The sequence below is a fragment of the Labrus bergylta genome, chromosome 12 (genome assembly GCF_963930695.1).
Source record: "Labrus bergylta chromosome 12, fLabBer1.1, whole genome shotgun sequence".
Taxonomy (NCBI): Eukaryota; Metazoa; Chordata; class Actinopteri; order Labriformes; family Labridae; genus Labrus; species Labrus bergylta.
The window spans coordinates 17,332,250-17,358,955 of NC_089206.1; the positions used below are offsets into that span (position 1 = coordinate 17,332,250).

Here is a 26,706-nt window from a genome sequence, read left to right on the forward strand (position 1 = left end):
TCTGTCTTTTACGGATTGGCATTTAAATAACTGGACGCATTGATTGGTCCATCTTCTCACTCCACAAATCAGATGGTTTTACAAAAAGGTTGGAATGATGTCATATGTTGCCAGAGCAGGGAGATAGTCTTTACTTTTTATGTAGCTTGTCAGGAAAATATATTCCCACCATTTGGGAGTATTTCAGAGAAATTAGTGAGGAATAAATAGAAAAAAAATAAGCAAACTGTTAAGACATTGTTGATCACAGTAATTTGTTTTTACAGTCTACAAGGCAAAGCAAATCCAGAATTGTTAAGTCCTTCTGCGATCATTTCACTCTCCACGATGATTACAACAGAAATTACAACCACTGACAAATTTAACAGCTCATGGGTTTTCAACCAAAACATTTATTAGGCTTACATTTTCAACATTATTAATAACAAATGAGGGTATGACGTGGGAGAGAAAAAGACCTGTCTGTTACAGCCAGCCCACCACACAGCTGAGTCCTCCCGGCTGTCACGGATGCCTAACCAACAGATCTGTCAGAGGATATGAGAAAAGCCCCCCAATATTATTATCTCTTATTAAAATGTGCAGGCTTTGTTCCCTACAACTTGCGATTGCATTTGGGAATTTGTTTGTGCTTCTGTGCGCATGAAAGCCCTCAATAACAGATTTCTTTCTTTTGATCTTTTCTTTTGAGAAAATTGATCGAGATTAATTATTATTGGCGTAACATATGCCGCATTTGACAGAAGCACCATGAAGACAAAAATTTGAGCTCCTGGAATCAGATGTTGAAAGGGCTGAATCGGGACAAGAATGATCTAGATTTGGAAATCCCCCTTTTTTCTACCCAGGATCGGGTAATCAGGGTCCACAATAGATATTAAAAGATTACCAAATCCAGATTACCAGTGCTCTTAAAGGGACTTCATACTTCACGTTGTGTCCACAGGGGCGCCAAATCCACAGAAATGAAAAATTCCTCATGGGTACTTTAACTATCATTTTATGGGGACAAATCAAATTTTACAATCTTAATGTCTACTTTATCTAGTAATTCGCTGGAGAGATTTAGCAATACAAGAGTAAAAATATTGTTTTATAAATCAAAAATTAAAAAATTAAAAATCAAAATAATTGAAAGATTTTTCTTTTGTTTGACCATTTAAAAACATGTTTTCTTTTTTCTGTTATCCAGCCTGAATCCATCTCTCTGCTATGATCAGGATAATCCTGATATTTTGGATTACAGTTCCTTCAAACAGAGTTGTAAACAACACAAACTTGAGGTTTTATCCAGATAAAAACAAAGATTTGATCTGATCTCTTCTGATTTCATAATCCTTCTTTTTCTTTTAAAAAACCCAATTTCCATTTTTTAATCCAATCTGATGGCTTTAATCAGATCAGATTAATGTTGAATAAAATGGCTCTGAGCTTTCCAAAGCATATTACCGCAGCTGAAGCTGACTGCATTTCTCAGCCCTATAACCAGAACAGATTTCTCAGATTCCTAACACAAAAGGATTTTATGTCTGAATTCTGCAGCAGAAACATACAATAGACGGTCTGAAATACCTCTGCTGTACTCTATAATAAGAAATGCCTGCACTTTTACGGGACAGTGAATCTCTCTCTCAACATAATGAACTCCCAGACAGGGAAGCGGTGCAGATTCACCACAGTAAAACAACGGCTGTTTCCTGTCACTGACAGTACAAACAGCCGTGCTCCACAGTTTTACTGATGGAGGAGGAGAGCGGTTGTCAACATCACATTTCCTCGTGCTCAATCAGTGCAACGGATGAGTCTCTGACACACACACATACACACACACACACACATGCAAACTGGTCACACATACACACATTCCCTCAACAAGAAGTGTGTCCTGTGATTCCCTCTGTATTCTCTGACACATAGATGAATGAGTTGAAATCTTTATATGCATCCAAAGTCTGAGCAGCTCACTGGACAGTGCAATGCAGCAGTGATGGACTAAACAACACTTCCCAGTTTAGTTGAAAAGATTGTTCTCTGTGCTGTTGTGTAAGTATCACTGAAGATCCTCACACTGATCCCCTCATTATCACTTCGACGTCATTGCATTGGAGAAATTTAATTCTCCTTCTTTCCTTCCTCCAGAGAAACAAGGGCAATGACAAAGTGATCAGACGGTCTGATATAGAGAATGGGAAATGTGTGTGAAGCCCAGCACAGGGTATTGCTGATTTATGACATGAAAAAAACCCCCGAAGTTGAGCTTATCCTAGGCATCATTTTAAGGATATAACTTCATTTTAAAGTAGGATTTTTTCATCTATTTTCACCTCATTTTTGTCTCTCTGTTTTCCAAAGCAGCAGGGAGCAGGGACTTATTCACATCTCATTTGATCATGCAGAAAAACTTCTTATAGTGCCTGGTTTGCTGAAATGCAGGTAAAATTTCTGAGCTCCACACTGGGTTTTTGGTCTACGATCTTTTATAGTCAAAATAAAATGTCAGCAAAAAAGTTACCAAACAGTTAGCCAAAGAAGGACATATATAATCATAAGGTTCATCCTAAAAAAGCAGAATACCAGATATAGGAAAAGTTACCGGACAAAGGAACATTTTTATCTAACAAATAGCAGAAGTCAACACTCTTAAAAGTACAGAACATGAAAACAGAACTAAAAGAACGGCAGTTAAAGATGCCACACTTGCATAAAACAGTGTGCATCAACACATATGAACACAACCAGAGCCACAACGACAGATTGAACAGCTCTGACTGTCTGTATTTTCCTTGTTATTTCAAACTGCTGTTTTCTGAAGCCAGCAGGCTGCCAATCTGACTCTATCTATTCTCAGTGGGAGAGGAGAGCTAATAGTGAAAATAATTTAATTCATTCGAAAAATCAGTAATTCTGTGTTTGGAGCTTAACAAGCGCTTCTGCAGATGAACTATCAGTACCTCGAGAGTGTCTGATTTTCAGCCCAGACTGAAACCTGGAAACATAACGTAAAACTAGAATATACAAAATTCAACTGAAGGCAACTCAAATCTCAAGCTTTTATGGCCAATTTTTCTTTGACGTGACATTTAGAATTGATAAAGACTTTGCAATGTTTGTTTGTATTCAACACGCTTTCAAAAAACAAGAAGTGCCAACAGCGGCTTTTTCCCCCTCCCTGGCACAAGATACTAATCTATACATCACAACCTTCATGGTTAGTATTCAGATCATTATCTCAGTAGATGGATCACTGCCACAGTAGAAACATACAGAATTACAAGTGGAAGCCCTGATTATAAATTGTACTTAAAGCTGCAATTTGTGTCATGATAAATCTACAGTGATTGCCAAACCCGTGCAGCAATGTAAACATTTGGAGTCTCCTTTAGCTCATTGTTGAGGCTTCTGAATGTTTGATTTTTCTCAGACAAGGATTAGGACCACAGGTGAAAGGTAAGAGTTCTGAGAAAATGTGATTTACAGTAAAGACAGACTCCAATGATTAAAGTCAGGTTTCTGAGAAATAAAGTCACTTTTTCAAATATAAATATTCAAACATAGAAAGAAATACAATATTGAATTAGATATTCACACTCTATTTTCAGATGTCAGATGTCAGATTTTCAGTAGAGCTGCACTTCTCTCAATTATCTAATATTTGCATATATTTAATGAGCCTAAATTGCCAAAGTGTCAAGTGATAATCAGATTAAAAGGAAACAAAAAAGAACTTAAAAGCATTATTCAACGTTCTGTTTGTGTATTAATGAAAGACTGTGCAGTGTTTTGAGTATGTTTGTTTCTGTCACTGAAAGCAACACTGCGTTCAGCAGCAACAGCAGCCAGCAACAAAAAACACAAGGTCTTAACACTCTTAGTTCCACACGCTCTCTGAAACTTAGAGGAGTCCAGGGCTAAAAGGCAGAGTAAATATTAGACTTTAATTTGTCTGGTGGCCAGAAGCACCACTTCTGATGAATGTTAATGTTGCTCTGCGTCTGCTGGATGGTCAATTTGGTTAATCATTATAACTTATAAAACTGACTGTAGGCTCTACCTTTCATCCAGCAGGGTTTAATTTTAGACTATCTCCTCAGGTATTTTCTATATCAATTAGTCCCAATACAGTACGTGTTAATGTGATGGAATGTGTTTATACAGTCTATGGTTTCGATCAGATTTTCACAGAATGCACTGAATCTGAAAACTACCCTTGCCAAATGAACTCGATGGAATTCCCAGAAGAAGAGCAGAGGGGGGCAACATGGTCTACTGAATAATTGATTAATATAGTTTTCCCTCCAAACAAGATTCAATCGAAAATTGCATTATTCCAGGAGCAGTGAAATTATTAGTTACCAACTTAATTGTGACAGAGGCATGGAGTACTGAGGTCATGAACATTGCACAGCTACTTAAAACTATTCTTTGGCTAAGTTATCAAGGCATTGCAGTAGTTTAATTAATTAAAGAATTTGCTTGCAGAGTGCAGATTCCTGGCTATTGTAATGTATAAATTCAATGTGTTACTTTTTAAGTCACTGAAAGACTGCCCCTAGTTTACCTAATAACGGCTTTAGAGGCCGATAATGAGTTTTCACCGGTAGGTGGCAGTAGCAGTGAACTATGGATGTTGGTAACTAGCGGTGTAATGCTGTCGTAAAGACATGTATGTGTCCTATGTTTAGGTGAGAAAACTTAGTCTACAGCTTTTACGTTAAACTTGTTCAGTAGTGCTAGTCAATTAGTTGGCTAGCTAAACTAAAAAAAGCTAACTTTCTGTGCTCTGAGCATGTCTAACATCTTTTCTTCACTAGGTCTTGTGTTTCCTGAACCTTTTTCTTTCATATGCTCTGTCAGGACGCTCCTTATTCTGTACTGCCATTGTTGCTCGCCACTTTGGAAAGAGTGTGAGAGAAAGTAATACCACTATATGCTAAAATATGAGTGCATATGGCTTATATTTGGTTTATATAATCACAAAGACAAGAACTCGACGATGCATATTCTGGTTTACCACACTGACTTTTTGACTTTTCAACTGAATTTTGGTAAAAAGTAAGTGTTGTTTTCACCAAACTCTTGGTCAAGCTGGTAGGCTGCCAAGTGTATTTTCTATTCTGTTGGCCATTTTATTCTCTACCAATGAGTCATATTAAATGTATAATAAATAAATGTAAACGTGGAAGTCATTTAAGAAATGTATCAGAATAAAACGTTTTCCCTCATATATTTCTCTGGACACTACAGTTATACCACATGAAAAAGAAATATTCCATTTGGAAAAGATGTATTCACTACAATATATTTCCATTTAATGTACTTAGAATTTTCTTTCCTCTCTTTCTCTCACTGCTTAGCACTGTGATCATCTGGCCTCAACCCCCTGCTGATGCTAAGGCTGGCTGCTGATGCTCAGCAAGACTGGGAGGTACCACTTCTCCGACCACACACACACACACACACACACACACACACACACACACACACACACACACACACACACACACACACACACACACCCTGCAGAGACGGCTCATACAGCCATAATTACACTCTTGCCCCAGCTATAGGAAGTGAGGTGGCTGCAGGTGGGAACAGTGGAGAGCCTCACAACAGGCGATGGGGAACAGTAGCACTAAAAAGAGCTTGAAATCAACCAAACTAGGACGCCAACAGGGCTTAATTACAGGGTGAACATGACTAACGATAAAGGTGCACTCTGGTGGTGCTGCAGTCCGAAGTCTACAGTGCAGCCCTTATCGCCCTCTCAGTCCCAGGTGTTGAAATGTATAGCAAAATCTCTGTATTCCTACAATTCACTTAGAAGACGCTTTTATCCAAAGCCTGCTAGACCGTCCACACTGCTTTCTGATGGACAAAGGAAAAGTAATGGAACGCCTGTGTATGGAATACAATTAAATGCAGGAATTCCAGTTGTTGACTATGTGTACAGTAAACTTTTCAGATAGATTTACCTTTGTTTAAAAGGATGATTGTGAGAAGCTTCATTTGCAGTTTCCATGTGATAGCAAGCAGCCTATATCTGATACCCAAGGAGAATGTTTCAGGGGACAGGTGGAGTGTTTACAGTCATTTCTTAAAAAGCCTGTGCAAGAGAGGCAATCACTCTGCACAGTGATCCTCTCCTGAGATTTCCTCACTCACTATTTACATGATGGGAGTTACCTACCTTACACACCTCACACACTACACCTCACACACTCCACATGAATGTCCACAGACTCTCCATGGCGGTTTACCTATGAATTATTTGTTTGACGGGCAGAATTTTGCAACACTTCACCAGGTTCAATCAGGGAAACGTGGAAATGGAAATGAGGCGCCATGGAGAGAACACAGGCTCTCGCACAGCCTCCTGAAGTTTGAGGAGCTGTCCAGATGCTGAAAGAGCATCAGGCAGTCTTTCAATTGGTAATTGGAGTCAGTGGCTCTGGAGGAACTAATGCCAGTAAGTGATAACAAACTATTCATCCGTTTGACATATAGATTCACCTTGTTATTTTTTGCCATACATTTGAGGCAGTAATGCAACAGCAGCTTCTTTCAAATCAAAAGATTTCACCTAAATTAATTTAAAAAAGGGGAATAATATACATTCTTATGACATTTTCACACCCCTCGTGATTATTTATTTGTCTGTAAGTGGCTCTTATACCATTTCCGATTAAAATAACGATCCACCCAGCCATAGATCAATAGCTTGAATCTGCAATGAGTGTCAGTCGCAGCCCCACATGCAGGCAGGAGGGAGGGGCGGAGTTCACAGCTTTGACTTTTCTAACGCAGAAGAGCTCATTCTTTGCAGGGAAACAGCGGAGTTGGCGCTGATGCGTGCTGGCATGTGATCCCACTTTGTCAAATCAATCTCCCCCCCAATGCTGTAGCCTTTCATTAAACTTTCCATGCTGTTGACCGTCCAGTGGAAAGCACTGAGCAGGTTTGTCCGGACCGTATCAGCTCCTGCTACGCCGCCTGCTGCGCTCCGGCTCTCATCCATCATCAGCTCTCCAGGTTCAGAGGGACTCGCACGGCCCGGGGTGCTGGCTCGGCTCTCCCGCACACATGGAGGGAGACGTTATGGACAACGTTGAGGCCACGGCGACGGTCCGTGACTTCGACCCCATCAGTGGGAGCATCCCGGCAACCAAAGTGGAGATCACCGTGTCATGCAGGTGAGTCCACTCCTGCCTGTGCCGATGCTGTTGTCTCTGCGCCACGGCTGATGGAGCTCCGCGCGCTTTTTGTTGCGTTGAGTAGCTGTAATTTGTAACGTACAATTCAACAATTTGGTGCTAAAAACATTGCCTAACTTAAGTTCTAGACACTTAGAGAGAGCTAAGTTTTACATTTTAAGGGATAAAAAAAACTTTACACATGTGCCGGGAAAATCATTGCAGAGATTTCGCCCTGCGACCAAACTCAAAACCACCTAGACGTCTTAGGAAAATGTGCATTTTTGATACTTTTCGGTAAAGTCTAATATTACATGAAAAAACAATCCATAAACATTACCAATAATGAACAAACTTTTATTTATTTGTGAGCTTGTTTGTGCTGTAATGTCTATCCTGGTAAATCCATATCTCCGTCGGTGAGTCTCGTGGGGTCTACAGCACTGTGTGTTTTGTGTTTTGCGCGCGCCAAGTCGCGTGCCACAGGCAATATCGACTGTCGTGAAGTTAGTGGCGTGCCTGAGAGGTTTTCCCCACAGGCAGCTTGTCGTGTGAAGCTGTGTAACCGCCTGGCAGGCTCTGAAATTACACTACTTGGAAAAAGAAAAGAGGAAAATGAATTAGCGTTAGATATTTCCGCCCTCGTTCACTATGGTGTTAAGCAAGACCCTGGTCCCATCCCCAAAATACCAGATATTCTATGAAGATAGCGAGTGCCTCGGCTGGGTGGGTGGGGCAGCGCTGGTTGCAGGTAGAGTCTTTTACTTGTATGCAGCTGCGACAGAGGCTAAATGGCTGTATGTGGGTCGACAAGTACATTTCACATATTTGATTAACGTGTTTTCTTTTAGTGATAATCCATGGTTTCAGGGCCTCTTGGGTTTGCTTAATTTGGCCATAATCCACACTGTTAAGCACTGTGTTGCCCCTGGCTGCATCTGTGTTATATGCATGTAAATAATGTGTTGCCATTTGCGCTGCAGTTTAAACTGATCCCAGAGAGATTTCAGAAATTAATGTATTAATGTGAAGCCACAGGCGAGAGAGATTTATTAGCCAAACACCCTGTTGCCATTGCTGTCCCTGTTTTCTGCTATCTTCACTCGCTCATGAGCGTTATCTAAAGGAGAAACTGTCTTTTTTGTTGTTGCAAATGCTGCTTTGTTATCCATTTTATTGCGAAGTCGTTCAAGAAACCCCATATCACTGCTGATGTGTAGTTGACCTTTCAACCAATTTAGGATATTGAATGATTTCTTATCACATTTCTAAACAGATCTGTGAACCTTTGCAGAGCGGGCTGGTTGATGAGCTGGTTGGTGCAGCAACTCAAGCTGGGAGCTGAACAGCATAAAATCATAAGCCTATGCCTACTTCAGGATCTAGCTTATGTAGGTAACAAACATGATTCCATTTAACTGAAATGTGACCAATAATTGTGTATAAGGTTAGGAAATGTAGTTTAGATTGGGTGTTTATGTGTAGTGTGTTTGATACATTGTGGTTTATGTAGTGAAGAGCACATGGATTTATATTGTTTCCCTTTTGTGCAGACTTCTTTTTCCCTCCGACCTTTCAACTTAAAGCCATGCTCTTTGTCGATGCCCCAGGCTGTTTTCGTTGTGCAGCTCCCTTGTCTGTCATTAATGTCTCTCCAAACAATAAATCGCTCCAGGACACAGCTTGATAAAAAAGCGAGAAAAAAAAGAATCACTCCTGCCTTCAATGGACCTTGAAACATTATCTGCAAAGATTGCTAGAGCAGGTTATTTCCTGACTGCTGTGAAATTCTTTATAGACCAGACCCTGGACAGCTTAAAAGTTGAACATATATGAAGTAAACTGCCATGCATGTTGCAATTTATTTCACTGATCAGCAATGATGTACTTGGACCATTGAAAAGAAGCAAAAAGAAACAATTGGTGTTACACTGGTGACAGGCACAAGCTCCACAACTCTGTGTAATTGATTTGGTAAGCCTGAAAGCTCTGAGGTTGCAGTGCACATGGAATTGAATTGCTCTGTGTGGCCCTACAGGCGTTCTTAGAACCCTCTGCCAATATAGCAGTGAGCTCCCTGACAAACTGGAGGGACTGATGCAGACAACCGTGTATCAAAACAACTGTGCATCACTGTGATGGCACATTGTTCTCCATCAATGGCTTTGATTGGTTTTTCTCAAAGGTCAGCCAGTGAGCTGAGTTCAGAATTTCAGTTTCTAGGTTGCGAAAGCTACACTCAATGTCAGCACTTAGACTGACCCAAGTGGCCTCTTTATGCTTACATCTGCCTCACCAAAGCATGCCAATGAATACAGTTCAGTGGGTTGGAGCCAGTGGTCCCATGGTGGGCTATGATTCCAAGTCTTACGTGGCACCAATAAAGAGTGTACATTAATTAATATTTAAGCAGCTAATATGAATATTTCATAAGTTGTCCATGCGGTTTGCCACATCACGCTTTGATTATGAAAAAAAGTGTTAAAAGAGAATATTGCAAACCGGATTGTAAAATGGGCTCTTTCTATATCTCAGCTTACCAGACCGTCTCAGAGTTCCCATGTACAATGACTTCAGGGAAACTGGGGCCTATGCTCTGCAGTTCCACTGTGAAGAACACTTTTGGTAATGAATGTTGGAAAAATGTGCACACTGACAAAACTCACACAGCCCCTACGGGAACCCAGATCTACATTTAATGAACAGATCTTTTTTTTTTTTTTACTGTATTTCTCGATGGTTTACCGCAGTACAGATGCATGAACAGGATGTAGAATATTTTGTAAACGCACTGTTTATTGTGTGTGCCTCAGAATGATGGAGCATTGTTGATAAGCTTGACAACCGTGACATAAATGTACAACCCTTGCCAGAGCAGAGCAGGGGAAAAAGAAGTTGTGGCTCCTGAAAGATTCGATTTTGGCATCTCCTATTTGTTAGATAGTTACCATCATACGGAGAGTGAAGGGAAAGAAAATAACAAAAGCATTTGATTGAAAGCACAGATTTGTACACTGTATCATTGTGAGAACATGTTTGACACTTAAGCTCCCACAAATGAACACACAAGGACGTAGCTTAAAATGTTCTTTTATTCCCTTTTTTATAGCAGAACAGAGGGCGCATTATAGACATTTATTGGTACTTTGCAAGGTGTCACAACACACCACGGGAATTTTGTTAAAATGAAATCAGCTGACAAAGCCACCCTCCTTTCCACTGTGATCAGCCTCCCACCTGACAGCTTGAACATCGAACTCTATCAGCCCCCATCGCCCATTTCATCAGGAAGGATTCAGTGCATCTGGTCCCCCTCCTGAGCTTGCTGTAACCATTCATCTGCTGTGATAGATTGGTTAGGGTAGTACTGCATCCAATCAATGCATTCCATACCTGTGGGACCTAACGCTACCAGGCCACTCTGCTCCCGAGAGATTCATTACCTGGTGAAAATCACAAGAGGTCACATGACTGCCAGCATCCTGTGACAAATGCTTGCAGGAGAGGGTCCCCCTTTGAATGAGATCCGTGATTGCTGTTCCCTGGGGTCTCTCTGAAAACTTGAGGCATGCTTCTTGATCTGAGCTCTTCCTGAGGCAATCATCGCTGCAGAGGAGGCAGGCTTAATGAAATCATCAGGGCGATTAGGATGTGTGGCAGACTGCACTGCTCGATCTGTCAAAAACAATCGCCTGATCAGAGCAATTGGGATTCAAGTGTTGCAAACTATTGTTTATTCAAATGTGTCATTATGACTCTGCTGTTGTTCAAGTGTTAATAGCAGTTGTAGCTCTTGATGTCATTCCATCCTGGTTACCCATTTCATCAAACCCTTTGTGACTCTTTCTGAAGGTTTAAACATCCTTTTGTTTTGTGCGAGGAGAAAGCGGGTTAGAATTGGACGGGGTTTGCATTGTGCAAGAGCATAAAATATTCATAAAAGATCTCTGAAGTGAGAGAGAAATTTCAATTTGCAGTGTTTCTACTGTGCCGCTCTTTTCATATCTTGTTCTGGGTTAAGACTGACCTGGGGCAAGCTTGCAGCTTTTATCTCACAGGATGGCTAATGTGTGAGCGATGTGTCGCATCTGTTTTGGGAATCGAAGCTGAGAGACATGAGGGTGCCAAGAGGAGGCAGATTCTTTTTTCTCGTCCAATTTTGGGGATGTTAAGATTGCAGTAGCAGAAACTCACAGGTCGACGAAGCAGATAATTATGCATGAACCCCTGATACAGTGAAAATGAGTTTTGATCCCAGGTATTTGGCTTGTGATGGTGTCAGTGTTATTAATATATTGTTAATATATTCTCATTAGGGATCTATGATAGTTGAAGCGGATTCCATGGAAACACAGCTGTAGGGCCATATTAGTGGTTTCTAACATTCAGCTGAAAGTGTTGATTGGAAAGACAGGAAAAGTCTCAAATGTTGTGTAGCGATTAGAAATCAAAGCAGTCCCTCTTGGCGCACAAGTATCAAGCTCTCTGTCACTATTTTCAGAGAACCTTGAGGGTCAGTAGAGTGTCTTATTGGATTTATGTGTCAGGGGATATTTGACCCAATGTCACAGTTTGTCTTGGAAATGTGAGAGCTAACAATCGCTTCATACCAGATGCATATGTTGAAGGTCTATCTCTTGTTGAATGGCTTAGCCCAGGGTCTAGACAAGCTACTTATTGTAAGTGCATTGTCTTATCTGATTTGGAAATATTTTTGTTGGATAAATTTGAGTGGAAATGTTAAACCGCGGGCAAAATACACATTTTTATCAGTGTGGGTGAGAATTTGTATGTGTGCCTTCGCTAAAAAAGCTGGGTGTGGAGTTTAAACGTGAACAAAAACCACAAATTTTTACTGTAGGGAAACGGATTATCAGTTTAAATGCATGAATAGTGCAAGATAGACTTAACCACGAGCTACAAAATAATCTTCTGTTTCAGTTGAGAAAAACTAAAAAAGAATCACAAGTGCTGCAGCGTTTATAAATTGGTCGTACTACAGAGAATTTGCAAGTTGGTCTCTGTCAGTTCATTATGATGTACCTCAACCTACCTGCTTCAAGCTGCTTTCACATATTGAGACTCAACATGAGTCAATCACCAATTAGAAAGCTCCATTTTTCTCTTCTGTCCTATATGGTACACTCATCTCACCCTTCACTGACATTAATCAGTGTTCTCTCCTGTGAGAGCTTTTTGAATGCTTTATTATGATGTCCACTTTTGAGATTGACCCCGCTCGCTGCGCTTCACAGCAAACTGAATTCACGCAGTTTCCTTTTCTATCTCCATTTAATGATCAGTTATTGTCATTTCAAAGCCTCAGTATGTATGAGCTTTGAAACGCTTTACTGTGCCTGATTCGTTTCCAAGTGCACGCTATTAAGTGCTTTATGTCTACAGTTTGTGAAGTGCACGGTTAGAGGGTTCCTGAAAAGACATGTGCAGCCTGGGTGTTTTCATGAATTGCAGAGATGATGGAAGATTGGCGTGAATTCACAGATGGCGGAGTGCAAAGTGCTCTGCCAGGGTTAAAACAGCCATATAGTATCAGTGGGAGCACCACCCACAGCTCTTTTCCCGACACAAACCTCAAACTGTTACATTGAGAAATTAGCAGTGATGTTATTCCCTGGTTGGGTGTTAGTCACACACCAAAAGCCAGCCTGAAACAGGGAGTCAAAGCCTATCTACAATTTAATTTATTACACTACCATACTAGCAGTTTTATGGCTGAGATTATGTCAATGCCCATGAGACGGCCGCCTGGGGAGTGCTCGGCTGCAGGTACTGCGGACCTGGAGAGATCCCAGGTTGATCAGAAGCTGAATAATTAAACAGATGGATGAGAAGAAGACACCCAGTGCCTTCACAGTGAAGGTCGGCAGATGTGCCGGCATGTCTCTAATAAAGGGACCAGATTGCATGTTGCAACATAACTCCGTAGTATCATCAAGGGGTTTGGATATGCAAGGCAGACAGAGGTCATTCCAAAATAATGAAGAAATGTGATCGGTTATAATACGTTATGTTTGACATTTCTGTGTTGTTTCTTTATAGAATTAATCCGATGACTTCTCCTACATAATAAATACTCTTTGCAGAGCTTTTCATGAATTATAAATGCACTCCCTGAGGGATAAATGAATTTTTCAGTGTAAATAATGGGAATACTCCAGTTTGTAAAGGGTCAGCAGACCACTGTAGCAACTGTTTGTTTCCCTCATCCTCATATTTTGACCCATGAGAAGCTGCTTTAGGGTATATTAGACAAAACCTAGACCTGCTGACCCCTTGGTGTGTGAGTGGAAAGTGAATGCCTGCCCTCAGTCAAAAAAGAGAGAGGCTATAGGGGGCAGGAAGGAAGTAAAGTGACACAGTAGCCTTGATAATGCAAAGCATCCTTCACTCTCTCCTCCCAGCCTTCCCTCCATTGTCTCTAAAGTAATATAGAGACTTTCTTGCCTCTTACCCAGTCAGGGACTTGACTTTCAAGCTCACATTTCTCTTGTCCTCTAGGAACCAATGAGGCAGCAGCTCATATTGGAATTGGCCGGCCAGATTGAAGACGGTTTAAAAAAAAGCCCTTTCCACTGAATTAGCTATTTCTCCAAGGTGCCAATTATGATTTCGACAACTCTTAGAAAGTGGAGGAGAATTAAGGGGCCACTGACAATGCGGCACTGTGGGTGCATGAATTAATTCCCACTTCTCTTAGTTTAATGATCAGCCACGAGGGCCAAGAGCTGCTAAAATATCTCCAGGGATCAGTCCGAGTGGCTGCACGTACTTCTATGTTCTTTTAGACAAGAGTTTGGCGGCCAGCCACTTTATAGAGGTCAAACCTTTTTAACACTTGGCGTGTGTCAATAGTTTAGCCAAACTAAATACTTTTTACGAGGGGAAACATTTATAAAGCCAGAGACAGTTTACTTTCAGATAAGGATGGGAATCAAGTGATTGGTCAGGACTGAAATCAGGGATACGTTGAAGGAGCTCCTATAGGTTTTTATTTTCATGCCCCTCAGTGTTTCCCCTAGGTTTACAGCGTTGGGGGGGTGGGGACAAGCCGACGTAACGACACGACGACACGGCGACACGGCGACACGACGACACAAACACTTGAAGGAATCTTGATGTTCATGCGTTACTTTCAGTGTTGGGCAAGTTACTTTAAAAAAGTAATTAGTTACAGTTACTAGTTACTTCTCCCAAAAAGTAACTAAAGTAGTTACTGAGTAACAAATTATAAAAGTAACTAGTTACTTTGGAAAGTAACTATTTCGTTACTTTCAAGTAAATTTTTAAATGCTCAAATGTGTCAAAGAATTTGGACCCCACCTCCACCCCTCTTTAACAGAACTTAAAATACATGTGCATGTTCAATTATTTATGATAAATCTGAATATTATAATGAAATGGACACTTAATACAATCAATAATTAACAGAAACAGTGTACACAAATCTAAACTATTTTAATGTTGCTGTGGGACAAAGTGAGACTAGCCTCCAATCAAATGTCATGTATTATTGTAGATATTATAATTACTATGTTTATATAGTGGATCCGTAAAAATGACATAATAGATGTTTTGTCTACTGTGGTAGACAAATATTCTAATTTCTCAAATGTCTGTTTGAGCTCGACATTCATTTGAGCATGTTGGGCGTCTATATAGTTCGCGAACGTCTTTCTACATGGCAGGCCGACCCCTGCTCTGACCGGTATTTTGGCAACTAGTGCTCTGAATGACTCCGACTCAACCATCGATATTGGCAGCATATCCTCCACAACATACCTGGCTACCAGTTTGTTTAGCTCGGCCTGAGACAAAATGTGTGGTGGTGGGGCCGTAAAATCAAGCTTCGGTTGCTTAGGTTTTGTGGCACTGTCTCCTTCTCCTTCGGGGGTCTTCTTGGCCACTAATTTCGTGGAAGCATGTAGCGTTGAAAGATGTTTCAATAAGTTTGAATTGCTCGACACCGACGTGGAGAGGCTTTTGACTCCAGGGCATAATGTGCATTTCACGATTACACTCGTTCCTTTCATTTCTTGGAAGGAAAAGTAATGGCTATACTTCCACTTAAAGAAGGCTACTGTTCGATTATTTGGGCTCGCCATTCCTGTTTCTCGTTGACTCATTTGTGTAGTTGTGTGTCTGACTATGCATGCTTTCGAATTTGTGTAAACAACACCCGCCCAACTCTACCTCTGATTGGCTCACCATGAAATTTTTACTCTACCTCAGCCAATCGTCATCATTTATGCGGTTGTCGTGTGTCCGCACTCACCAAAGAGGAAGAACAATAAGAAATATCTTTGCCACTCGGCTTAGAGATCTAGTTGGTCTGATGAAAAACAGCTTCAGTCATAGTAGCGCACCGCATTTTTTGGCAGTAACGGTAACGGCGTTATAATGATGGGAAGAGTAATCAATTTGATTACTCGTTACTGAAAAAAGTAACGCCGTTAGTAACGCCGTTATTTATAACGCCGTTATTCCCATCACTGGTTACTTTTAATGACAGCTGTCCTTTTCTATCAGAAAGATATCATTAAATGACTTCTTTCCCTGATTTCTATCCAATATCCTATCCCTACAATAAAGGCACAAAAGCCCAAAAATAAATCTTACAAAAAAAATTAAATAATTACTTGACCTTTGGGGGGCAGTGGACAGAGTCAGAAACCTGGAGAGAGAGAGCAGGGAACTATACATGGAAAAGGAGCCATAGGTCATATTTAATACCGGGCTTCCATAAGAAGTGATGGCTCTCTTTTCCTGTACGTTATAGAATCACTTACCGTTTCACATCAATAGACAATTTTTGTCTGTACACAGTGATAACTGTTTTTGTGGACGGAGCCGTACTAGTGTCAGAAAGTTAAATAGGGGTAGCTTGCGGTCAGTTAACAGCAAGAAAGTTATTGTCGATCTGCACTTCTTCTCAAATTTTATTATCTGAGACGGAAGACAAGTTGTCTTACAGAGACAAGCTAACCCTTAGCAATGAGGTGAGGTTTCTGACATGTACTCGCTGTCTGGTCAGTGAGTCATTGATGCAACTTAATTGCCAAAGTCACAGTGGCTTTCTCATGGAGAAACCCAGCATCTATATTAAAGGAAAACTCAAGGCATACAAATCTCTTTGGACACTCTGACTCTTTGTTAGTGAATTTATTGTTCAATGCATGTTAGAACATTGTAAATCACTTCAAGCAGTGTTTCCCCTAGGTTTACAGCTTTGGGGGGGTGGAGGCAGATGGACGCCGACACAAACACTTGAAGGAATCTTGGTGTTCATGCGTTACTTTTAATGACAACTGTCCTGTTCTATCAGAAAGGTATCCTTAAATGACTTCTTTCCCTGATTTCCAACTGTATACACTATCCTATCTCTACAATAAAAGGTACAAAAAGCCCAAAAATAAATCAAAAACATTTTGTTTTTAATTTCTTTAATTTAATTAATTTGACCTTCAAGGTGGTAGGGGGAACACTGCTTTAAGTACTGCTGCTTCTACTATCTACTATCAAGTGTACATTATTTTTAGTCATATGCCTAAATGTTATGTAGTGCTGTTACTGTAGGGTTAATACAGTATGTTCTCTATGAATTGCAACTGTGAATATATTATCTATTTTGTAGGCCAATCATTGCAGGATAGGGTTCTGCTGCAGCAACCATACATGCCTGCGTTTGGCTTCATGTTTTTTTGGGCTGGGCTTCTAGTCAAACAGCCAAGGGTACAACAAGAATTTCTTCTTTAAACCAGGGTTTCAGCGTGCATCTCCGTGTTAGTCTGCACTTGCTCCTGCTGTGTTTCCCATAATAATGCATTTGATGTCATCGTGTCATCTACTCCGAACGTGTCTATACCAGCCGACACAGCCTGTGTGTATGTGTCAACCCCTCCACGGAGTGTTAGCGTGGTGGAGGTTGACTTCTAAGAGGAAACTATAGAGTCCATAAATACCAAAATAATTGAAGTCAATATGAAAATTGGATTTTACCTAAGAGAGGGGAGTCAGCGTCAATACATGCTGCTCAAAGAAAACCCCTGAAAACACCAGTGTTAGCAACGTGATGCCTGCGCAGTACACATTAAAACGTTTTCCCATCACGCCATGATTTTATGTGTTTGTGGGCTAACTAAATGAACAAATCAATGAATTCCAGTTATAAATCCTACAGATTAACATCAGGCTTCATGATTCTTTTCATTTTTCGTCTGCGCTTCCGTCTATATGCATGCATGCACTTCCTCTCCTCCTCTCTCTCTCAGCCCAAGAGCAAGGTGTCTTTCTAGCCTATAATTGAATTCATATTAATATTGTATCACTTTAAAGTAAAATGATTTCTAATTAAAATGTTAATATCTAACATTAACACAGAATGATTCCCTTTATTGTGGTGAAATCTCAAATGATTTATTTGGTTTTGGGCTTTTTTAAAAGGTTGTGAGTTCAGTTTAATACTTCTGAAAGTCTTCATTTTAGTAGCAGTAAACAGAATTGTCTCGTTCAATTTGTGCTTTGTGAGATCTTTTCATGCCATTTCCTAATTTTTTTTGCAACAATTAACAGAGAGTAGTATTGATAAGAGTGTTGATAAGCATAAATATAGACAAGCAGTATTGGTGTTGATCCATCTCTACCGTTAGACCATGCTATGGTGGGGTGATACTCTTAGTAATTATAAGCAGATTTTCTTGGTACTGCCTCATGTATTCATTTGAGTTTGCACACCCAATTACTACTAAAGCTAATTTCACTGATTACTATGTTAGGGATGATCAGACAGAAAACGAAAGTAATTAAAATGTTTTTTTTCACCGGTACAATGAATTTTCCTTTCCTACAGTTTTGTTTGTTTTCTTTTGCACTCCAGACTCTTGCTCTTCATGTGATAAATTAATAAATACACCAGTGACAAGAGGAGATCATTGCATTTAGAGTTTTTTAATGAAGGTGGGAGATCAAGGGGAATTGGAAAACAGATTTTTTTGTGCCATTTTGATTAATTTATTTCAGATGAGTCGGTCATAATGACAGTGCTGTATGAACTAAGAATGGTGTTTGAAACTTGGTTGTGGTTGAAAAGTAGCTTGCTCTAATTACTCTTGTCCTACTTTCAATGAAACTTTGTCTACATCAGCTTCCAGGATAATGATCTTCTGTTATCCCACTGAGATTTGACATGTGAAGGAGTTAACTTTTGAAATATTCAGTGCAGGCAGGCGGATTATCTGAGATGTTCGTACCACTCCGAAGGCGCCATGGTGTGTTCGCTGGCCGTGTGCATTGTGAGGTTGTGGATAAATTTGTATTGTTGTATACTCATTATTTCTTCTAACTCAGAGCTAGGCTTGTTTTATGGAGTAACGTTGACACGGAAGAGAAACAGGAAGTCGTGTTTACCATGTTGCACTTTCTCTTCTGGCCTGAGAGATGGGGAATGGTGATGGACAAGCTAATTGTTGGAGGATAATGGATGCCAGACAGTAGCAGGTGAATACAAGAAGGCTGTTAGTCATGGATGAATCTGTTATCTCCACTGATAATTACACTGACAATGCTCCAAATGTAGTCAGGTCAGCCCAAGGCTAACACCCAACAAAGCTGCATCTATTATCCCACCACGTATCCCTGTGACAGAGGATTTTGTGTCCAGGAATGCTGCATTATGTGTACATGAATGATGCCCTGTTGCTTGGATTCAGTCCTAAAGTCTCATCTATATTCATTGAAATCCTGCAGTCCCCTACAGGGACAAGGATTGTTGCAAACTGCAAGCCAGTTATTTATCGTCACTGCAAACTATCAGGAAGCAGGAAAAAAACCTCATTTTATAGGCTTTAGCATCATACTGATATGCAAATGAGATCATTGTGACCATCTGGAAATTGTGTCTCATCGAAAATGTTGAATGAAGTGATTAATGGTTGGCTCCGTTTGTAACACTGGCTTCTGTTTTTAACGCTGTGTCTTGTTTGAGTGAGTCTTATACAGGGACGAAAAGACATAAAGTAAATGTGTTGTCAGGGAAGTCAGATATCCCTCGGTCTCCCAGAAAAACATACAAAATCAGGGGAATGGGTTAAAAAAAAATGCTTGAATGAACACTATTAACCTCTGATTGCAACTTGAATAAATCAATGGGCCAATCAAAGAGCGTGGCTCCTTGAAATGTGTTATTTAGGATCGCTCTGAGAGAACAGGATAGCTCCATGATACTGAGAAAATGCTGTTCATTTTTAATCTCAGAGGCTTGTAGGTATTGTAATTTGCAATAGTAGCCTAATTTATTTGACTGCGGATCAGATTGAGGGAAGCTGAATTTAAACTGGTTTCACTAAGTGTTACATGCACACCCATGGCGGCGTACAAGGACTAGGTCGTAGGTGATATGTATACAGTATGCAGTGACTCCAGGATGTCACCATGGATGCTACAAGAAATCTGGATTTAACTTAGCCCCTAGCTGCTTATGAACCTGAGTATTGATAGGAACATGTTGCTGTGAATGGTAAAACATGTCCTCGTATTGTTTGTGCTGTGTTGTGAACTTTTACTTTCTGCCCTGAGGCCAGAGTCAAACAGCAAGACTCCTTTCCTTCACTGAGCAGCACTGCTAAGCCGTGATAGAGTTCAGTGCGTCACTTTCCACTGTATAAACCTGGATACCTCTTGTTCATTCTTATTAAAGCTGCAGTTGTAGTCAACCAATGGTCCACCAGAATGTTCTTTCAGACTTCCATTTTTTGACCGATGACTCCCATGCTTTAGAGTTAGAGCCGTTACAATCGAGCGCATTTAGCTTCCACTAATTTGAATCAATAATTGCTTCGTGCGTGAAACAAGTCCAGAGTGATATTGTAAAATTCCAGTCCAAATTACAACATAGAACAGGTTAATTTATAAGGTACACTTCTTGGACCCAAGTGCAACACCATAAACTCAGGAACTGGTTTTAAGGGTTTATTGTCCAAAAAAGAAGCAGACTGGCTTGTAATCTCACAGGAGAGGTTGTGGCAAGCAGGCAGGCAGGCAAACACACTAGGGCAATAAAAGAAAGATAGTGTTAAACTATCTACAAATTCTTCAAGAAAATATCAAACAAATTTCTCTATCCAAAAGGGCTGACTCTAACTACCACTGTTAATGAACAGACGATATGGCAAAGAGTGGCTCAAAGATCAGGGTTTTTAAACACTGCATGGCTGATTGTGGATGGGAAACAGGTGTGCATCCAGGAGGAGGAGGTGGAGATGCTTGACCAGGTAGCGAGGAGGCAGGACTGGAGATTGATGAGCCACGCCTGCTACACAGACAAACACAGACAGACCGGGAGGAATAGACATAAGAGGATGGGGAAACACAAGAAAAGACAGGAAAAGCTGAGGTTGCGATCAAAGTTGTAGCATGTTCAGCGTTTTTGTGACTGTTTGTCCTATTTTCCCTTTGCAGTCCCTCTCAAACTAGTCACCAGATTTAATTACATTTCGCGATAATAACAACCTAGGCTGAAAAGATCAAGTACAGGAGATCTTTTAGAAATTCTTTCCAAAGGGTTTATTTTGAGATGGAACATTTTTGCTGTGACGTGAGTGGTGACATTCAAAAAATGAAAGAGCTGTGAATGGCATGATTATCTGTCTTTTATGTGTATTTTATTTGACTGATATTGATAAAAAACATATTTTTCTACAAGTTGTTATAATAAATGTGGAAAAATATACAGCTTCGGTGAAGTTATCTGAATGTTTGGGACGGTGTCCTTTTTTCACAGGCACCTCTGCCTCGAGGTCCTCTCTACCACCTACTTCACTGAACTTCAATGTGCTGATTTTACTGCGCACTTAGAAACAAAACTCAAGGACACTGGTTTATTTGAAGTTACGTGTGGTTATGCGTTACCATGCTGTTATCTTGTAGCCTTTTGTGCGAGGGATTGTCTGACTATAATGTGTGACGCAGCTGTGATGTGTTTATTTGACCAATTTTGACATTTCACTCTTTCCTTCTGTTTTAGGAACCTCTTGGACCGAGACACTTTCTCCAAATCTGACCCATGTAAGTTCTTTGCTTTTTTATTATGCTAAAAATAAGTTAGCTTTTCTTTTCTCCGATTACAGTTCATGGACACCCTTTCCCCTTTGGCGAAGCTTTACTTTAAATTTTTTGCTGAGCTTAGCTTTGATTCAGTTTACTCTGCTTTTTCAAAGTGTTCCTTCAATAACTGCATGTCATTTGCACAGTAATGTGACAACCTTTCCTCACTGAGAGCAACAGAAAGTGCCTTAATGTGTGCAGGGAATAAATGGCAGCCTTTGAATACCAATGGGTGTCATTTGGTGAGACACACCAGGAACCGCCGTAAAGGCATTTTCTTTGACACTCCCCAAAGGATAGAGACCGGAGGAGACATTTAACATAATAGGGAGGAGGTTCAAGCCCTTTGCGCAAATAAGCTGCTGGGAAAATATCACACTGGCCCTGTTTTGTATTCGCCTGAAGATGAAGCTGGAGATGTCTGACAGGTCACATCCTCCTGTTTGTCTGCCACAGATTCATTGGAAATCAAAAGGGAATCAAAATCTCACGGTCAAGAAATGTGTTTTGTTTGCATTGCTTAAATAGGGCTCCATGAGCCTTCAATCTTGCTTTAGAGCTTAGCTCTTTGTATGTGGAACCCATACCCCGAAATTGATGTTGCGCAGCATCATCTAGCAAGGCTTTTCACTCTGCTGTCAAGGCGGGAAGCATAATTAATGATAAATGTCAGCAAAGGAGCAACAAAACAAACAACATTTAAAGAGGCAGCGAGCTTGATTGAGATTGTTTGATAATAATGTCTTCCTCTGCTCTCTGTCTCCTCTTTTCTCAGTGGTGGTATTGTACACCCAGGGTGTGGAGTGCAAACAGTGGAGAGAGGTAAGCGATCACAGACATCCTTCTGTCAAATAAACTTCATCAGCCTGTCTCCTCTTCATGACAGCCCGCACTATGTTTACACCACAACACCCCCTATCCCACCCACATCTCCCTCATGGTAAATGCTGTGAGTGCCAATCATTGACATTGATTGACCCTGTGAATACCCGCGCCGTGGTCAGCACTGCTTTCAGTGTGACTGATTGGCTGATTAAGGTGACAGCCACTTGTATCGATAAGTTTTACCTCTGTGACACACAGCCAGAGGGGGAGCGCTGGCTGTTGACCACTTGGCTTTAATTAGGCCATTGAGCCAAATAAAATAGAGGAAGACAGAGATTGCAGGAAGACAAGTGGTCCTTCTGGCATTATAATTTTCCCTCCCATCTCAGTAAGAAGATAGAAAAATGGCAACTTGCATTACATCTTCAAGGGGAATGGTAAACTAAGAATCACCGTGAGAGAGCTCAACCATCCTTTTTGAACATGAAGCAAAAATATTTAAGGGTGCAGAAATAAACAACAAAATCAATACTATACATACACGCTGCCTAACAAGAATACAGATAGTTTTCACTCTGAAAACCTTTTTCGACCGAAGAGAAAGGCTCTGTTTATTGACTCCACAGAGACCTTGGTGTCATGCTGGTGCACTGTGGTGTGACACAACAGATTGAAAAATTGAAAACACTTGTCACCAAGATGCAAAAGTTTCTGTTAAAATCTTAGAAAGGGAGGACAGTGAAACACAGAGGTTAAAAACAGGTTGAAAACAGATTTAGAGAAACATGAGAGACAGTCAATCTTACTATTCAAAAGCAAAACAACACACATAATCACTAAAGTGATTAAATGTACCAGTTCTGTGGCTCACTAATTAAACAGCCAAAAGCCAGGTGATGATTAGCTTAGCATAAAAACTGAAATGGCTTTTTCTTTCTGTATCTAGATAAAAAAAAGCCCTGCAGCATCTTTCATGCTCACTTGGGGACATGTCTAGAAGTCACAGTTTTTTCTGCGGGTTATTTGTCAGACTATTTCTTAACATTATAAATTCTCAGATGATTTCCTGTCAACTCTTCAGTGATGATGACAAGACAAATCTGAAAATGTTCTTCTAACACTATGACCTGCCTTTGGGAATTCACGTCCTGCTTGCAGACAGAAACTGTCCCTTATCTAGTTTTAAGTACAGAAATACACATTGACTTCATCATGATTTGGTTCCAAAGACAGTGTTGCAAAGTTTTACAATGTGTATCCTATAATTTAAATCTTCATTGGGAGTGCCACACTTACAAAGAGCTAACTCAACGCTAGCACAAATTTCAGTTCACACATATTGAATTGAACTACAGGTACTTCAAGTTAATAGTTCACAATTTTAAACAAAGTTCTCAGTCTAAAAAGTAAAAAAAGTTCACGTTAATTTTTTCATATTTTCAGCTGCACCGAGCTGCTTCTTTTTCAGTAGAGACTCCTACGCTTCAAATCTTGTCGTCATCATTCACTCGCAAGTTTTACCTGATTTAAGGCCTTTAACTATTTTATAAACAATTGCTTTTAGAAATATCATTAGAATCAGTTATATACAGGAAAGGTGGACGAGACATTTCCTCAACACTAAATGATATCTAGTAACCGTCAATAGATATACATATTTATTTCTCTTCTCCTACTGTATATCTATTAAAAGACAGTTTCAGTGGCTTTCCAGGTTTTGGGGTCACGCTTTTGGAAAGTGGTCTTATTTACAATGAAAACGGGTGTTTAAATAAATATAAAGGTGTAAAAAAACAACTGTCTAAAGGTGAAGGAAGAGAACAAGACGGCGATAAAACATGAACAAGAACCTCTTGTTTTAAATTATTAACATAGTGTACGTACGGCCTATATGATTTATGACCATGTTTTTTTAAAGAAGGTTTAGGAGAGAACCACGAGAGAGCTAAAGAGCTTTTCAAGTCACTTTATTCACTACATAACTGTCCCGGAATACAATTCAGAATGCAATGTGTGAAAATGTGGGCAGCAAGATATGAGCACGCTCGATGAACACAAAGGCACAACACTGAATACATGGATCAGGAACCTGCAACCACAGGACAGCAAAACGCATGAAAGTCGCTCATGCTCTTCTGAAATAAAAGAAGTCCACAATAATTCCATAAATTCCATAAATAAAGTATTTAGTGCCTTTGCATTGTGTGTGTGTGTGTGTGTGTGTGTGTGTGTGTGTGTGTGGGGGGGGGGGTGATTGATGGTAGAGGAACATTGATCTAGAAAGGAATCTCAAGAGTTGTTTGTTAATTTTGTTTTAATGTTTGGTGGGTCATCTGTGTGAGCTCTTAGTGGTTACTCGTTATGTGTCTGTGTTTGTCATTTCAATTAACCGTACTGCACAATAAATTCCCAGCAGAGGCAATTAAAACAAATGATTGACTTGATGAAAGATCAGTCGGCTGGTGATCGATTGTTTAATGGATTAGATGATTAACTGATTCAGCAGAGAGTTTGATTGCGGATCGTTCTACAGTGGCAATCACTCAGAGCAAAAACATTCTTCAGCTTATTCACTGCTGCTCGTAATTTTTACTCGCACGTCCTTCAGGAGAGGTCGACTGGCCTTAGCTCATCATGAAACTTATACCGTTATGTTGGTAGCACAACAGTTATCTTCCTTTATGGGAGCCAGAGAATCGTATACCGAATAAAATGCCTTTGTAGACAATGACAAGCATCAAGTGCACTTAGCAGGCAGGTAGAGCTAGAGCCTCCTACACCTGTCACCTCTTCTTACACTGCCCCACCTCAAGCTGACACACTGAGCGTGCAGCTTTAGATAGACGCGTATGTTTCTGCTGCAGTCGACATCTGGCTTTGTGAGCTTCAGACAAGCTGTGCACTATTGATAAAGCTAAGAGCCTCTTTTGCCCCTCTGTCATGTTATGTGTTTTTGTTCTCCAGAGACTTAGAAGTGGATGTTCAAAGCACCTTTCACTTCTACAACAACCGTCTGTAATCGCCTTAAAGGGATAGTCTGGTATTTTTGAAGTGGAGTAGTATGAGGTAGTTGTCAATAAGCTGTATATTAGCCATTGGAAATATTTGTAAGCTCTTCTGCAAGGAAGCTAGGGTTTATATTGTAGCAGACAGGTTTGTGTAAGAAAAACCAAGCCAAAAAAACAACATTGGTGTAAATTTACGCTGTACTGAAAAAATACACAGCGCTTTTTTTCCCCTGCTAGCAAGCCCCTTTGTTTTAGACCTACTTCGGCACAACACATAGCCCACGTGTTCTTCTGCTTGAAGCACACTGATCAGCAGTTTCGGTCTATAGTGAATGCTGAAATAACTGCATGCCAGTTTGAGATCATTTTAATTAGGCCAACAAATCTTTAAATATGATCCGGCCGACGCAGGACTGGAATGGCTATAAAGTTAGTACTAGCTCAGTTTTTCTCAACAATGGACACAAGTTTGTTTTCATCAAGTAGACATCGTGAGGATCATGAGTTTTTACTTTATGCTATAAAAAAACTGTATGAGCCGGAAATGTACTTTGTAGAGAAGTTTCTATTCGGCTCTTTGTGAAAGTTTGAAGGTCCGTAAAGACATCAGCGTTCAGAACAGCTATGGATGGTAAGATATGCAGACTGCTAGAATGATCCAGAAATGTCCTGAAGTACTGTTTTTTACCAAGTCACACTTGCAGCTCTCTGGCATTGTGAATATGAGCGCTTAGATTACACACCTGCACCACCAGTTTCCTTAGTAGTTTCCCCTATCTCTTGTTCGGACCTGCTCAGTCTCCATCTTTAGAGATTTTTTCTCTGTTTACTCTGGACCATAAAAGTATCCTCAGGTGTCCATGGTGCACAGCGCCTCATAGGTGCTTTTAGTTTGGATGTATTTATTGTCTCTTTCATAGCCTGCAGAGCCGAACAGCTGATCGGTGCATTGCAGGTGGAAGAACACGTGCAGTGTGTGGTGTGTGGATGTAGGGTTTAAACAAAGGGGTCTGCTAGAGGAAAAGAGGAGCACTGTGAATTTTGTCAATATAGTGTGCATTATTTTTAGTGATATGTCAATTTAAATGTACCCATCTGCTACAATGTATAGCCTTGCTTCCATCCCTGTTTTTTCAATAGAGCGCCTGAGCTGACAAACATTTCTGGTGGCTTATACACTTACTATCAACTATTACCTCATACGAACTCACTTGTAAAATACCAAACTATCACTTTAATCCTCCCCGTATTAAGAGCGTCTACACCAAAAGAAAGACCCCATGCTAATAAATAGGTTGAGTTTGGATTCCAAAACCTGTACCCTCTTGACTTATTTTTTGTCATCCCCTTTAATCAGATACACAAAGCTGTGGCCTCACTCTGTCTTTCTTTAACCATAATATTTAAAGTCAGAATCTTGAAACCACGACAGGTTTCCTTCTTTTTACTGCTTTTACTTGACTGAGCAGCTTGCACAATATAACTTCCCTAAATTCAGCAAAGCCAGGCTTTTCCTCTTCTAGTCAAATGCCTAGACATTAATCTTTTTAACTAACGAACATTTT

The 26,706-nt window shown here is 40.3% G+C and overlaps 1 protein-coding gene across 2 annotated transcripts in view; it reads left to right on the forward strand.

The window, feature by feature from the left end:
* The first annotated feature begins 6,756 nt into the window (after positions 1-6,756).
* cpne5a (copine Va) overlaps positions 6,757-26,706 on the forward strand; it is a 74,326-nt gene continuing 54,376 nt past the window's right edge. For both annotated transcript variants that reach the window (XM_020648255.2, XM_020648256.2), the window contains exons 1-3: positions 6,757-7,190; positions 21,229-21,269; positions 22,084-22,130. In XM_020648255.2, the coding sequence (XP_020503911.2) occupies positions 7,081-7,190; positions 21,229-21,269; positions 22,084-22,130 (198 nt within the window). In that variant the 5' untranslated portion in view covers positions 6,757-7,080. The remainder of the gene's footprint in view (positions 7,191-21,228; positions 21,270-22,083; positions 22,131-26,706) is intronic.